Below are 16,082 nucleotides of genomic sequence, written 5' to 3' on the forward strand. Positions count from 1 at the left end.
CTCCTTTGTTTTTCACTTTTCTTCTTTTCATAGCTATTTGTTAGGCCTTCTCAGAGAGCCATTTTGCTTTTTTGCATTTCTTTTTCTTGAGCATGGCCTTGATCCCTGTCTCCTGTACAATGTCATGAACCTCCGTCCAGAGTTCATCAGGCACTCTAGTGCCTGATCTAGTCCCTTAAATCTATTTCCCACTTTCATTGTGTAACCATAAGGGATTTGATTTAGGTCATACCTGAATGGTCTAGTGGTTTTCCCTTTCTTAAATTTCAGCCTGAATTTGGCAATAGTGAGTTCATGATCTGAGCCACAGTCAGCTCCCAGTCTTCTTTTTGCTGACTGTATAGAGCTTCTCCATCGTTGGCTTCAAAGAATATAATCAATCTGATCTCGGTGTTGACCATCTGGTGATGTCCATGTGTAGAGTCTTCTCTTGTGTTGTTGGAAGAGAATATTTGCTATGATCAGTGTGTTCTCTTGGCAAAACTCTATTAGCCTTTGCCCTGCTTCATTCCATACTCCAAGGCCAAATTTGCCTGTTACTCCAGGTGTTTCTTGACATCCTACTTTTGCATTCCAGTCCCCTATAATGAAAAGGGCATCCTTTTGGGGTGTTAGTTTAAAAGGTTCTGTAGGTCTTCAAAGAACCATTCAACTTCAGCTTCTTCAGCATTACTGGTCAGGGCATAGACTTGGATTACCATGATATTGAATGGTTCACCTTGGAAACAAACAGAGATCATTCTGTCATTTTTGAGATTGCATCCAGTACTGCATTTTGGACTGTTTTGTTGACTATGATGGCTACTCCATTTGTTCTAAGGGATTTTTGCCTACAGTAGTAGATATGATGGTCATCTGAGTTAAATTCACCCATTCTAGTCCATTTTAGTTCACTGATTCCTAAAATGTCAGCATTCACTCTTACCATCTCCTGTTTGACCACTTTGCCTTGATTCATGGACCTGACATTCCAGGTTCCCGTGCAATATTGCTGTTTACAGCATTGGACCTTGCTTCCATCAACAGTCACATCCATAGCTGGGTGTTGTTTTTGCTTTGGCTTCATCTCTTCATTCTGTCTTGAGTTATTTCTCCACTGATCTCCAGTAGCATGTTGGGCACCTACCGACCTGGAGAGTTCTTCTTTCAGTGTCCTATCTTTTTACCTTTTCATATTGTCCATGGGGTTCTCAAGGCAAGAATACTGAAGTGGTTTGCCATTCCTTTCTCCAGTGGACCATACTTTGTCAGAACTCTCCACCATGACCCATCTGTTTTGGGTGGCCCTACACAGCATGGCGTATAGTTTCTTTGAGTTAGACCAGGCTGGGGTCCATGTGATTAGATTGATTAGTTTTCTGTGATTGTGGTTTCTGTCTGTTGCTCTCTGATGCCCCCTTTCAGTGCCTAGTGTCTTACTGACTTTCTCTGACCTTGGAAGTGGGGTATCTCCTCACAGCCCCCACTCCTGACCTTGGACGTGGTGTATCTCCTCATGGCCCCCTGTTCTAGAGATTAAACATTATGTAGGGGTATTGTTTATGGGTACCTAGATATATCATAAAAATATAAAGACGTTTGAATAACAAACCTCAAATGCAGGACAATGGTTACCTTTGTAAAGGACAGTAAGGAAAGGCAAGTGGGAAAAGGTGCTACCGAGAGGGTCTTCAACTAATATGAGCAAGGTTCTAATCACTAAGCTGGATGATAGTGCACAAGTGTTTATATTCTTTCAACTTTCAGTGTGTAAATATATATAACAACTTTAAAAACAGAAGAGACAGGGAAGATGAAAAAAATATCTGGTTTAAATACATCTCTGGGACTCTAGGATGACCCTAACCAGTTCAAAATGATGCCAAAGCACCTGCAATGGCTCAAGTCTGTTGAGAAGTCATAGTAGCAGAGAGCGAATGTCCATCTCAATTCAGTCCTAAGTCACAGCCCAGTGTCCCAGTCATGACATCAGCACCCTCGCTGATAGATGCAGCTGAAGAGTCAAGTTCCATCTGAGCAGGCATACTGTCTGTGACATTTTCCAAAATCAGACCTAAACTGGATCACTGAAAATACTATTTTGTTTTGTTTGGTTGATTTTCCTTTTCTGTCTCTGTATCTTTTAACCCTTTCAAGTAGTTCTCTAGCGTTTGGTAATTGTTAACTGAATGTATATAGTTAAGGGCATTTTACTGACTGTTCTATTCATAGAATCACTTATTTTTAAAATGTGTTTTGGGCTTCCCTGGTGGTTCAAATGATAGAGAATTTGCCGACAATGAAGGAATCCCAGGTTCAATCCCTGGGTTAGGAACATCCTCTGGAAAAGGAAATGGCAACCCACTCCCGTGTTCTTGCCTAGAGAATCCCCATAGCTAGAGGAGCCTGGCAGGATACAGTATATGGGGTTGCAAAGAGTCTGATGTGCCTGAGCAGCTGACACACACACAATGTATTTAGTGGAGAAATCACTTTATATCAGACAACTGAGAGAAGCCAAAAAGTATTTAACTCTGAAAGTTCACCTCTGTTTTTTTGATGGGCAATGATGTCTCAGAATGAACTTTCTAGCCATTTATATTACCCATTTCAGAATTATCCTGATAAACTGATATCTGTTGAATTATTCACTTGACAATCTGTGAAAGTATGTCTTTTCATACCTCCCATACTCTCCAGCATTATCAGACAGTCTCAGTTTGCAAGTTCATTTCTCAAATGTTATGGTTTTTAAGGATAAAAATACCAATCCATGGTAAAACAGTGCTCTAAAAATAAAATTATTATTTATACATGATTGAATTGTTTTTAACACTGTTTAAATTCAGGACAATTTTAATATCATAAAGTTAAGTTCTGACCAGTGGTCTTCAGTAACTCCATGATTAAATTCACTGGGGAAAATTCCTTGGCTGTCACATGGTTAAGACTCCATATTTTCACTGCTGAGGGCCTGGGTTCAATCCCTGGTCAGGGAACTAAGATGCCTCAAGCTACATGGCACAGCCAAATAAAATATTAAAAATTCATTGTGATGAAAAGACAAATGCCTTTTTAAAAAAGATCTACAGAAATATCCATTTATCTGAGATCAGAGGTTGAATCTATGGCAGCTTCCTATTTAAGACCAGAGTCTGAAATCCTCTTCATCTTATCTTGAAAGTGAAAGTGAAAGTTGCTTAGTAGTGTCCTACTCTTTGCTACCCCATGATCTATACAGTCCATGGAATTGTCCAGGCCAGAATACTGGAGTGGGTCGCTGTTCCCTTCTCCAGGGGATCATCCCAACTGAGGTACTGAACACAGGTCTCCCGCATTGCGGGTGGATTCTTTACCATCTGAGCCTCCAGGGAAGGCCAAGAGTACTGGAGCAGGTAGCTCTTCCCTTCTCCAGCAGATCTTCCTGACCCAGGAATCAAACCAAGGTCTCCTGCATTGCAGGCAGATTCTTTATCAACTGAGCTGCCAGGGAAGCCTCATCTTATTTTAGCAACAATAATATTAATAATGGTCCACACTTCTTGCACTCACTGTGTGTCAGGCCTTGCACCAAGCCCTTTTTCTGCATTATCTCACTTCATCCTCACAACTTTACAACCGTGGCTCAAAGCAGGTAAGTCACCTGCCCAGCAGCACAGATCTGCTAAGTAGTAGAGCCAGGATATGGAGCCAGATCCCTGAACCCAAAATCTGTATTCTAGACATCTACCTCTGTTCACATGGAACCTTTGCAATTGCAGTTTACTGTAGAAGAATAAAATAAATGGCGGGGGTGGGGGGGGGGGGAAGACTGTTGACTCAGTAAAATGATGCTCAGAAACCCAAATACCAGGCTTTGATTATCATCTGAAACTTGTTTCTACCACTTCTCAGTAACTTGAAAATTCTGTTAACTGAATTGCACTGAAAATGAAGATGAAAAAGAAACAAAGAATGTGTCCTTCTTCAAGGTACACATTCTTCTATACGTTTCTGTAGCTTTATTCCTGTATATGAAATTGTTTCTGAACTTCAGGAATAACCAAATAGCATTTTTTTCAGCATTTGATCACTATGTTTGTTGGCAGACCTGTTGTAACCTTGAGTCACTTACAGGGAATTTAGATACTATTCTAATTGATTTTCTCACTGCTTACTGAGAAACAGAGCACCTCTTTCACTAGTCTCACAAATAATTCCATTTCTCTATGTCAGTGTTAATTGAACTTACCTCATGTTGTCAATCTCTCTCTTTTTTTCCCTTGCAGGTGATGTCATTGTCTATATTAATGAAGTTTGTGTCCTTGGACACACTCATGCAGATGTAGTCAAACTTTTCCAGTCTGTACCTATTGGTCAGAGTGTCAACTTGGTATTGTGTCGTGGCTACCCTTTGCCCTTTGATCCTGAAGATCCTGCTAACAGCATGGTGCCACCCCTTGCAATAATGGAGAGGCCACCTCCAGTGATGGTCAATGGAAGACATAACTATGAAACATATTTGGAATACATTTCTCGGACCTCACAGTCGGTTCCAGATATAACAGATCGGCCGCCTCATACTTTGCACTCAATGCCAGCTGATGGTCAGCTAGATGGCACGTATCCACCACCTGTCCATGACGACAATGTATCTATGGCTTCATCTGGGGCCACCCAAGCTGAACTTATGACCTTAACCATTGTGAAAGGTGCCCAGGGTTTTGGCTTCACCATTGCAGACAGTCCTACAGGACAGCGGGTGAAACAAATACTTGACATTCAGGGATGCCCTGGCCTGTGTGAAGGCGACCTCATTATTGAGATCAACCAGCAGAATGTACAGAACCTGAGCCATACGGAAGTAGTGGATATACTTAAGGACTGTCCCATTGGAAGCGAGACTTCTTTGATTATTCATCGAGGAGGTAAGATAAAGGCTGGCTTAGCAATCAGTATACAGGTGAAATTGTCGAACCTTTATAATAATATTGAAAACAATGGAAGTTTCTTTGGGGTTGAATGAAATTGTACTTTTTAATGTTAACTTTTATTGAATATAGTTGATTTATAATGTACTGATTTCTGCTGTAAAGCAGTGATTCAGTTTTATATATATATATATTCCTTTTCATGTTCCTTTCCATCATGCTTTATCACAGGATATTGAATATAATTCCATGTGCTATACAGTAGGACCTCGTTATTTATCCTTTCTGTATATAATAGTTTGCATCTGCTAATCCCAAATCCCCAGTCCTTTCCTTCCCCATCCCTCTCCTTTGGCAACCACAAGCCTTGAAATCATACTTTATAAGTTGAAGGTAAGAGTAATAGAGAAAAATATGAGTCCAGGAAGCGATGCTTTTGAATTTTGAGAACATTTTTCCTATTTTATATTAAACACAATAAAAATAGTGCTTTCAGTCTTACAAATATCTACTACTATGGAGAATTCCCTAGCAGTCCACTGGTTAGAACTCCAAGCTTTCACTACCAAGGGTACAGGTTCAGTCCCTGGTCAAGGAACTGAGATCCCGCAAGCTGTAAGGTGAGGCCTATGTATAGGCCTATGTACTGTGTGTGTGTGTGTGTGTGTGTGTGTGTGTGTGTGAACTGAGAGGGTAAAGATTGGATTCCCAAGTGTGAATAGGTTATATTCCAAAACTTTATTAACATATCAGTTGTGGAGCTTCAGACTAGTTTCCATTGACTAAAGTAAGAAACTTGATTTTTCTGAAGGAAACAAGGCTCTGAATTGTCCATAGGCACGCATGCTAGCAGGTAGAAGCTGGTTGAACTCTTTCCAAGCTCAAGTACAGTGTTGATAATCCCCATAAGGACCAATGGGAACGGTGTCCGAATAGAAAATATCTTTTCAGAGTGGTGAATAGGGTTGCTCAGGACACTTCTTCCATTACTTACAGGAACACTTCATCAATAATTACCTGTAGCACCTTCTGTGACCTGGGAAGAAAGTTATGGAGCAGGGTTGGGGCTGAAGTTCTGGGCTGCATGTCCCAGGTGAAGTGTGGAACTGGAAGCAGCAAGAAGCCCTGGAGGTTTCTTACCTTCCCCCTGCTCTGTGAAGAAGGGAATGGGGCTAGGCGGAGGCCACCTCCTTCATTTCTCTGCTACTCTGCTCTTGATTATCAATGAAACTAGGAAGAAAAAAGAGGGGAGGGTCAGAGATAGAGAGGGTACTTGAAAACAGAGTATAAATGAAGGGGTTCCAGCAAGTCCTAGTTTTCTACTTACCAATTTGAGGACTTAAGACACTCAGTCCATGAGTCTGAGATGTCGCATCTGTTATATTCTGATGATAATACTACCTATGCTTATGGTACTGTTCTTAGTGAAATGGCCCACAATAGGTGCTCATTAAATGTCTGTAGATTACCACCAGAGCTACAGCAGCAAAGGGTCAGAAGGGGCAGTACTGTGAGGAACTCTTGAGTGAAGAGCACACATGTGGCATGTGACTGTCTATTCAAAGCATTAAAAACAGCAGGAAAGCCCTGACAGTTTGAAATGCAAATGAAAGCAGTCAAAGCTGAAAGAAGCACCTTTTATGATGTTTTTTACCCTTTCTGCAGGTGTTTTCCCTTGCAGAAGTATTTACATTATTGATTTTTGTGTGAAAATGGATATGAAATACTAGGCATAGTATTTCACAAATAGGCATAGAACACAAAGTACTATGTTCCTGTCTTTAAAAAGAAATTAATATGATAGCAGAAGTCTTAAATATGACCTTAAAGCATTATTACAAAATTGCACTTGAAACTTGATAATTCAATATTGACAGTGTATTTTGATTTTCCATTGCTTAAGATTAAAACAAATACCGTTAATTAAAAAGCCATAATTTCATAATGTGCAATCAAAATTAAATCTTTGAGACAGATTCTTGATATTAAATGGTATAGCTGAAAATCACTGCAGTATCCTCTATATGAGTCATAGAAACAAGTCTGGACAAATTTTTGTGTGTAATACCTTTTTAAAAGGCATGATATAGTAGAAAAAGTATTCTGAAATCATTTTTTCATACATGTATATATATGCCCATATATATAATAAATATTTGGGCTTCCCAGCTGGCATTTTTGGTAAAGAAACTGCCTGCCAATGCAGGAAACATAAGCAAAGCGGGTTCAACCCTTGGGTTGGGAAGATCTCCTGGAGGGCAAGGCAACCCCCAAAGTATTCTTGCCTGGAGAATCCCCGTGGTCAGAGGAGCCTGGTGGACTACAATCTGTGGGGTTGCAAAGAGTTGGACACAACTTAAGCAGCTTAGCATGCATGCGTAATATATACTCATATTGGTGCTATTTATACCTTTACTGAAAATGTGTCTGTGTGCCAGCCGTCAGCAGACCACCCTATTCTTGTTTGTCCTTTTATTCTGCTTTCCAGCATCTCCATTTAATCCTCACGTATTCAAAGTTTACTTTGTTTTTTCTTTTTTTTAAAATTGAGACACAGTTGGTTTGCAGTATTGCCTTAGTTTCAGATGTACAGTGTGTGGGGAGGGGTGTGGGGGTGGTGTGCAGTCAGTCAGTCGCATCTGACTCTTTGCACCCCTTTGGACTGTAGCCCTCCAGGCTCCTCTATCCGTGGGATCCTCCAGAGGAGAATACTGGAGCGGGTTGCCATGCCCTCCTCCAGGGGACCTTCCCGACCTGGGGAGACTGAACCTGTGTCTCATGTGTCTCCTGGATTGCAGGCGGATTCTGTACTCACTGAACAGTACAGTATAGTGATTGAGTATTTGTGCAGATGAATATAGAAATCGAGTTTTCAAAGTTTTGTTTGCATTTTGTTTGTGTTTGGGATGAGGAATTTGTTTTTATTTTGTGGCTAGTGTAGAATTGCAGAATGTAGTACCCTGTGATGTTTAAAGTACTTCTGGTCAAAAAACCTCTCATGTTTTCCTCATATTCCTACTATCTGAACTCAGATCTCTGGAATTAATAGGAACTAACATGTTTTATGATGAAGATCACTTTATCTTACCATAGGCTACTCATAAGTACTTATAGCCTCACTCAGATAAGCATAAATTTTCAAGAGCAAATTCATGTACCTAGGTCTTTGTATCAGGATCATCAATTGTTTTAAATTATTTATAGGATTTTTTTATTTATAAGTGGTTATGTGGTTTAATTTTCTCAAACAAATAGTATCAGAAGGTATATAATGAAAAGTAATTCTCTTTTCCCACGATTTTAGTCCTCTTTCTAGAGGTAACCATATTGTTTATATATACACACCTCCAAAAATTTTGTGGTCTTAACTAGCATGTATGTTAATATATTTAGTGTGTTTAACGTGAATGGAATGATATTATACATACACACGTCTGGCTCTGAATAGCTTGATTATTAAGGTATATTTTATTTTTTAACAAACATCATTGTGGTATTATTTACGTACCATAGAATTCACCAATTATGAGTGTGCTCAGTGGCTCAGTCACCTCTGAGTGGTAAGTGATCTGAGCGGTCTTGAGACCAGCTCTGAGTGGCCTCAGTCCAACTCTGAGACCCCACGAATTGAAGTCCACCAGGCTCCTCTGTCCATGGAGTTTCCCAGCCAGGAATAATACCAGAGTGGGTTGCCATTTCGTACTCCAGGGGATTTTCCCAGTCCAGGAACTGAGCCATTGTCTGTTACATCTCCTGCTTTGGCAAGTGGATTTTTTGCCACTACACCACTAGGAAGCCTCAATTATTAATGTAAGTATATATCTCAATAGGTTTTGCTATAGTGATTTAGCTGTGCAGCAATCACCATAATTCTTAGAACATCCATCATCCCAGTTCCCTCAGCCCCTAGATAATCACTAATATGCTTTCTGGATAGTTTTGCTTTTCTAGACATTTTTGTATGTGGAATCTTACAGACTAATTTTTATTTAACATAATGCTGTTGCAATCTACCCATGTAGGGAAAAGAATGAATAGTTTGTTTCTTCTTATTCCTGAGTAGGATTACATTGTATGGGTATACATTTTTTAAAAATCTGTTCACCAGTGGAAGGACATTTGAGTTATTTTCAAGTTTGACGTTTATAAATAATACTGTTGTGAACATTTACATATAAGTATTTGTGAGTGCATATATTTTCTCTTTTATTGAGTGAATACCTAGGGGTCTGTTGGGTTATTTGATAACTATATATTTAAAATATTCAGAAATAGCCCGAGTGTTTTCCAAAATGGCTATACCATTTTATATCCCCACTACCAATGTGTAAGGCTTTCAGTTTCTGCCCATTGTTGCCCATGTTTGGTACAGTTAGTCATTTTGATTATACCCTTCTTTAGGTATAATGATGCCTTTTCTGATTTTAATTTACATTTCTCTAATTTTTTCATATGTTTACCATGGTATGTTTTCATGTTTATTAACATTAATTATCTTCTTTGGTGACATGCCTACTCAACATTTTGCTCATTTGTATATTTCTTGAGCTGTTTGTCATCATATTAAGTTGTAAAAGTCCTTTTTATACTCTGAATCCATGTATTTTTGAAGATAAATGATTTGCAGATATTTTCTCCTATTCTGTGGCTTGTCTCTTCATTTTCTTAATGCTTCCTTTTGAAGCACAGAAGTTTTTTTTGATAAAATCCAATTTATCGTTATTTTCTTCTATGAATCTTTATCTTGTGTTAGATCTAAGAAATCTTTGTGTAATCCAAGATCACAAAGTTTTCCCTGCTTTCTTCTAGAACTTTTGTAGTTTCAACTCTTACATTTAAACCTGTAAACCATTTCAAGATAATTTTTGAGCATAGAATAAGGTAATGTCTAAGTGCATTTTGCTGTCTATAGATTTCCAATTGTTCTAGCACTATTTGTTTAAATTAAAAAAAAAACAAAAACTGTCCTTTCCCCTTGGATTTCCTTGGCATTTTTGTCAAAAATGAATTGGCATAAATGTGGCTTATTGCTAGACTCTATTCTATTTCATTGACCTATATGTCTATCCCCATGGTCATACCACACTCTGTAGACTAGCTTTATATATAGTCTTAAAATCAAGCAGTATGAGTCCTCCAACTTTTGCCTCCTTTTTCAAAATTGTTTTGGTTATTCTAGACCCTTTGCATTTCCATATAGATTTTAGAGTCAACTTTTTAAATTTTTTTTTTTTAATAAAAGGCCTGGTGAGATTCGGATGTTGCATTGACTCTATGGAACAATTTTTGAAGAATCGCCAGTGAATCTCTCCATTCATAAATGTGGTATATCTCTTCACTTATTTAAATCTCCTTTAATTTCTCTTACAATGGTTTGTCGTCCTTAATGTCCATATCTGTACTTCTTTTGTTAAACTTACTCCTACCTATTTTATTCTTCTTGAAATTAATGTGAATGGAATTGTTTCTCAGTGTCATTTTCAGATTGTTTATTGCTAATGTATAGAAATATATATTTTTGTTTTGATCTTGGACACTATAACCCTATTACACTCACTTTAGTTCTGGGCTTTTTTTTTTTTTTGTAAATTCCATCAAATTTTCTATATAGTTATTATGTCATCTAGTAGTAAATCTTTATTTTCTTCTTTACAATTTTATGTGTTCAATTTTTTTCTCTGTGACTTGCTACACTAGCTAGAACTTCCAGTATGATGTTGAATCGAAATAATTATGAGAGACAGCCTTACCTCAATTAAAAAAAAAGCGGGGGAGGGGTGGCTTCCCAAGTAGCTCAAATGATAAATAAAGACTTTGCCTGCAATGCAGGAGACCCAAGTTCAACTCCTGGGCCTGGAAGAGCCTCTGGAGACGGCATGGCAACCCACGCCAGTATTCTTGCCTGGAGAATTCCATGGACAGAGGAACCTGGCGGGCTACAGTCTGTGGGGTTGCAAAGAGTCGGACATGAGTGAGCAACTAACCCATACACACATCCTTATCTCACTGCTGATTTTAGTGATAAGGCATTTGCTTTTCACCATTAAGTAGTTTTTTTTAATGTAGTTTTTATATTTCGTGTGGTCAGGGCACTCAAGAGGACTATTCTCTTGTTATCTGTCTATCCTGCACCCGACCAGTGCCTGCTTCACCTAAACGCTATACACATGACTGATCTTCCTCTGTACTTGCCTGAGGCCCCAGCTGGTGATTGTTCTTATCAAGTGCGTGGTAAGGTTCATGCCCCTCTACTGGTTTCCCTGGTAACTAGTGACCCCACTCCTGTAAATCGTAACCTCATCTCCTCCCTGCTCCTGCAAGAATGAAGACTGCCTCTGTCCTGCCTGCCATCAACCACACACAGTGGGATATCTCTCTGAGTGAGTCACTCAGTTGTGTCCGACTCTGCGGCCCCATGGACTGTACAGTCCATGCAAGTCTCCAGGTCAGAATACTGGATTGGGTAGCCGTTCCCTTCTCCAGGGGATCTTCCCAACCCAGGAATCAAACCCAGCGCTCCCGCATTGCAGGCAATTCTTTACAATCTGAGCCACCGGGGAGCCCTAGATATCTCTCTAGAATCTTGCTGTAGACATGTAAACTCCGCCATCCATTAAACCATTGATGTCTCTGTTCCTGACTCCTGTTTGTTTCCTAGGTCTTAAAGCTGGGTAAGCAACAGACTTACAGGCAGGCCTGTGGGGTGCATCTCGACATATGCCCTTTATCAGGTTGAGAAAATTCTAATCTTCTATTCGTATATTATTGAGACTCTTAATAATCAACATGTCTTGACTTTCACCAAATATTTTTCCCACAACTGTTGATATGATCATGTAGTATTGTTCTTCATTAATAAAGTGCTATATATTATATGATTATTTAGATATTAAACTAATTTATCATTCCTGAGATAACCCCATTTGACTATGGTGCATGATTCTTTTTGTATGTTGCTAGATTGTGTTTGCTTGTGTTTTATTAAGAATCTTTGAACCTATGGATAGGAGATTTTCTGTAATTTTCTTTTATCTGCTTTTTTTTTTTTCAGGATGATATTGGCCTTTCCCTCTGTTCTCTGAGTTTGTGTAGTATTAATATTATTTCCCCCTTAAAAGTTTGGATAGAATTCACCAATGAAGACATCTAGTCTGGGTTTTCACCCAGAAGATTTTTTAATTACTAATTAAATTTATTTTATCAATTTAGGTCTATTCTAATTTTTAGATTCATTGTTTTTCTATTTTCTAGTTTAATTATTTCCACTCTGATCTTTGGTTTTTTCTCTTCTACTTATTTTATCTTTGATTTACTTTGCCTTTTCTGACACCCTGAAGTAAAAGCTTAATGACTCTCTTTCTGCCTAATAAAATTATTTAAAGCTATGAATTTCACTGTAAGCACTTCATTAGCTGAATTCCATAAATTTTTATATTTTATGTTTTCTTTATTTAGCTCAAGATGTCTTATTTCCTTTGTGATTTATTTTATAAACCATAGGTTATTTAGAAACATGTTTATTTTTTAAACATTTAGGATTTCCCAGTTTTCTGTTGATTCTAATGATTTATACTTGGAGAATAATATATTTTATATTATTTCAGTCCTTTTAAATGTGTTGAGACTTGTATTATGGACTAGTGTCTTGCTTTTCTTAACTTAACAATTTATCTTAGAGGGCTTTATATATTCAGAAATATACCTCATTATTTTTAATAGCTATTTAATCACCACTAATGGATATTACAGTTGCTTTCCATTTTTATCTGTTATTTAAAAGTAATGTATCTTTGCACATCTATCTCTACACAAAAGAGTAAATCGATCTTATAAAGTCATCCCTTCTTTCAAAAATATTTCTTGAGTGCCCACTATGTATTAGGCATTTTCGGGGGACTGGAGGTAGAGCAGTATACAAAGTCACATCCTTTTTCCATGCAGTTGGCATGCTTTTGGAGGGTGACAGATATAAATAAATGAATAAATATGTGTCCACATAAATCTGTCCTTTATTTGTCACATATCTCCTTATCCTATGGAGTTTTACTCTTGAACATTAATTTTATAATCAGTTATTTACCCCGAGTTGTCTTCCATGTTTCTTATATTCACTTCAGTTCATCTCGTAGGATATGGGCTCACACAATCACACTGCTTACAAATAACAGCCACTGTGCCTCCTCCTTCCCAATTTGCATACCTCTGCTTTGTCTTATTTAATACATCTGACTGTTATTTCTTGAACATTGTTAGTTAATGAAGATGATTATAGACATTCTTATCCCTGGCTTATATGAAAACTGTCTCATTTTACACAGGCACAATATTGACTTTACTTATCATGTTAAGGAAGTACCCTTTAATTCTGATTTCATTAAGAATCTTTATCAAAATTGGATAATGAACGTTATCAAAAACCCAAAAGGCATCTATGGGTATAATCATTATTTTCTCCTTTGAATTATCATTGTGAATAAATTGCATTAAGAAATTTATTAGTATTGAACTATCCTTTCATTCCTAGGATAAAATGTATTATGCATATAACACATCCCTAAATTCTATCTATTTATATGTAATTATGCATCAACATTAGTAAATGGAAACTGTCCCAAGTTTGGGGGATGGGGGCATTGTCTTGGTTTGTTCAAAGTTATACTGGTGTCATAAAAGCAATCAATAGTTTTCCTTCTCTCTGCTCTAAAACAATTTAAGTAGCATTGAAGTTTTCTATTTCTTGAGGCAATGATATAATACACCTTTGAAATTATCTACTTCTAGTGGGTTGGATTTTGGTTTTGACTTGGTTTGGTTTTGTAAGGGGAGGGATACCCTTTTATAACTTTCTCAGTTTCTTCCATGGTAATTAATCTTCTTAGAGTTTCTGTCTTGGCTGGACTTGGTTTATATAATATATATTATAGCCTACAAAATTGTTTCTTTTATTCATGTTTTCAAATGCATTTACATAGAATTGAATCAAGTATCTTCTATTTTTTTTCCTCCATTTTCCCCTTGACCTAAGATTATTTCTATTATTCTCATGTCTTATAGATGCAATTATCTTGATTACAGACTGGCTAATAGTTTTTCTGTTTCAGTGGTTCAAGAAACATATTAGTTTATTTATAAATAATTTGTTGGCTGGTGCTCAGTCTAGTATGGTAGGGTATTGTTACATATTCTGCCCAAGGAGGTTGTGATGTGATGTCTGGGATAAAGCAACTCCAGAGTGATTACTAATCCCTCGTCATGTATTTTACTCCTATTTATATTAAAATGCAACAAAGTTCCCTACTTACTTTGTGACTCCCATAAACTGTAGTTGATTAATATTTGAAAAGTTTTCTTCTTTTTTCTAGAAAACATGATATCAGAAGTTTTTACTGTATCAGAATATTCCCTTGTCATGCTGACAATATAATAATAAATAGTAATGCACATATTCCCATTGCTTTACATTCAAATAAAATTCAGAGTATTTGAGAGGCAGCATAGATTATACCAAAATTTTGAGGGTAAAATATTAAAAATCATGAACACAGAATTATGTCTATCTAGAGAACTCCTGCTTTGAAATTTCAAACAGCAAGAACATTGTAATAACAAGTTTTAAATTGCACAGAGAAGATGTTAAAAATAAAGCTATAAGAAGTATTGACATTTTTAACATTACTAAGATTTTTATCTAAAACAAATGTATTTGTCTAAAAATAGTTTCAAATTCACATGAAAATTCCAAGTATAGTACACAGAACATCACATACCACTTACCCACATTGCTGTTAACATTTTGCCCAGTTCTCTGAATGTGGGTGTGTGTATGTGTGTTTGTGCATTGGTGAATGTATATTTCTGAACCATTTAATACTAAGTTGTAAACATCATGCCCCATGACCCCAGATATTTTAGTGTTTATTTCATGTCACTGCTTTTTGGAGAAATGTATTAACAGCTAGTTAGTTAAAATTATAAAAGATGCTTTTAAAAAAACACTGAGAAGTTTAAAAGTATCATTACTACCACAGCAATGAAAGACTTAAGAGGTCATCAAAAGATATTTTGACTAAAATAAGAGAAAGTCAATACTCACCAATAATAAGGATCTGTCACTGCAGTATTTCTGAGAGAGAGAAGCGCTCATTATTTGAAAAGAGTGCTCTTCAGAGATTAGCTGTAAAAGTGGATATTACACAATTAATATTATGTAATCCACCATTCCACTGATGTCAACAGAAATAATAAACATGAAACAAACAAAAATCAAATCCACATTATGAGGTGTGAACGACCGTGGCTTACTGGCTGCTGTATTAACAAATATGCCCTGGGCCTCAGAAGCTCAATAAAAGTCTATTTCTCACTTATATGATTTCCAACACTACACACTCCTGAACCACAGGTTTTCTAGGCCACTATCCTCCATACAGTGGCTCAGGGAACCAGGCTTCTTCTCCCTTGTTCATGCTTTAAGGCCTTGAAGCCCCACCACCCCCCGGGTCCTCTCTAACCCCCTGGCGGATAAAGCACAAACGAAAGAACAGAGGATCATGCAGGAGGCTGTGGACCGAGCCCCATAAGGTGTGTGTATCACTTCCTCCTACAATTAGTTGACCAGAACTCAACTTTGGCCCCATTAACCATCAGAAGCTGGGACGTGCTGTGTTCCTGTGTGCCCAGGAATAAGGGAATGGTTTGGGGTCACACACATAGTAGATACTCTGCCCTTGATATTTCAAATATGCGGCCTGCACCTTGACCTGCACATCAGGGATTGTAACTACCGATTATGCCAAAGTGTGAGATGAAATCTTTTTTATAACATGGTATTATAGTATGACTCATTTCAAGCTTTTCAGGTACACTGAAGCAATTAGCATATGTTTTAAAGTTCACAAGCTCTACTCACATTTCCCTCCTTAAATCAACTTTCATAAGTAAAGAAACTTAGACTCAGTATTAAGTAACTGGCTCAAGTTCAGTGAATGCATGTGTAGACAGAGGGATGGACAATTTATGGTCCCTAAATATAAGAAATATGAATAAACATCAATGACAGGGTACCTCATCATAATGTGGAAAATGTCATGGATGTCACAGTCTATACACCAAACACGGACCTTGTTGTACAGATGACCCTTGGAGTGAGAGAGAAAGGATGGTGAGAATATTTATAGAGTTGTCACGCCCCTT

At 37.6% G+C, this 16,082-nt stretch overlaps 1 protein-coding gene across 1 annotated transcript in view; it reads left to right on the forward strand.

Annotated features, from left to right (window-relative positions):
• Positions 1–16,082, forward strand: part of MAGI2 (membrane associated guanylate kinase, WW and PDZ domain containing 2) — a 1,481,671-nt gene that overhangs the window by 1,220,875 nt on the left and 244,714 nt on the right. Inside the window, exon 10 of the mRNA XM_052638336.1 lies at positions 4,248–4,886. Within this exon, the coding sequence (XP_052494296.1) occupies positions 4,248–4,886 (639 nt within the window). The remainder of the gene's footprint in view (positions 1–4,247; positions 4,887–16,082) is intronic.

Source organism: Budorcas taxicolor, chromosome 4 (assembly GCF_023091745.1).
Source record: "Budorcas taxicolor isolate Tak-1 chromosome 4, Takin1.1, whole genome shotgun sequence".
In the NCBI taxonomy this organism is placed as follows: Eukaryota; Metazoa; Chordata; class Mammalia; order Artiodactyla; family Bovidae; genus Budorcas; species Budorcas taxicolor.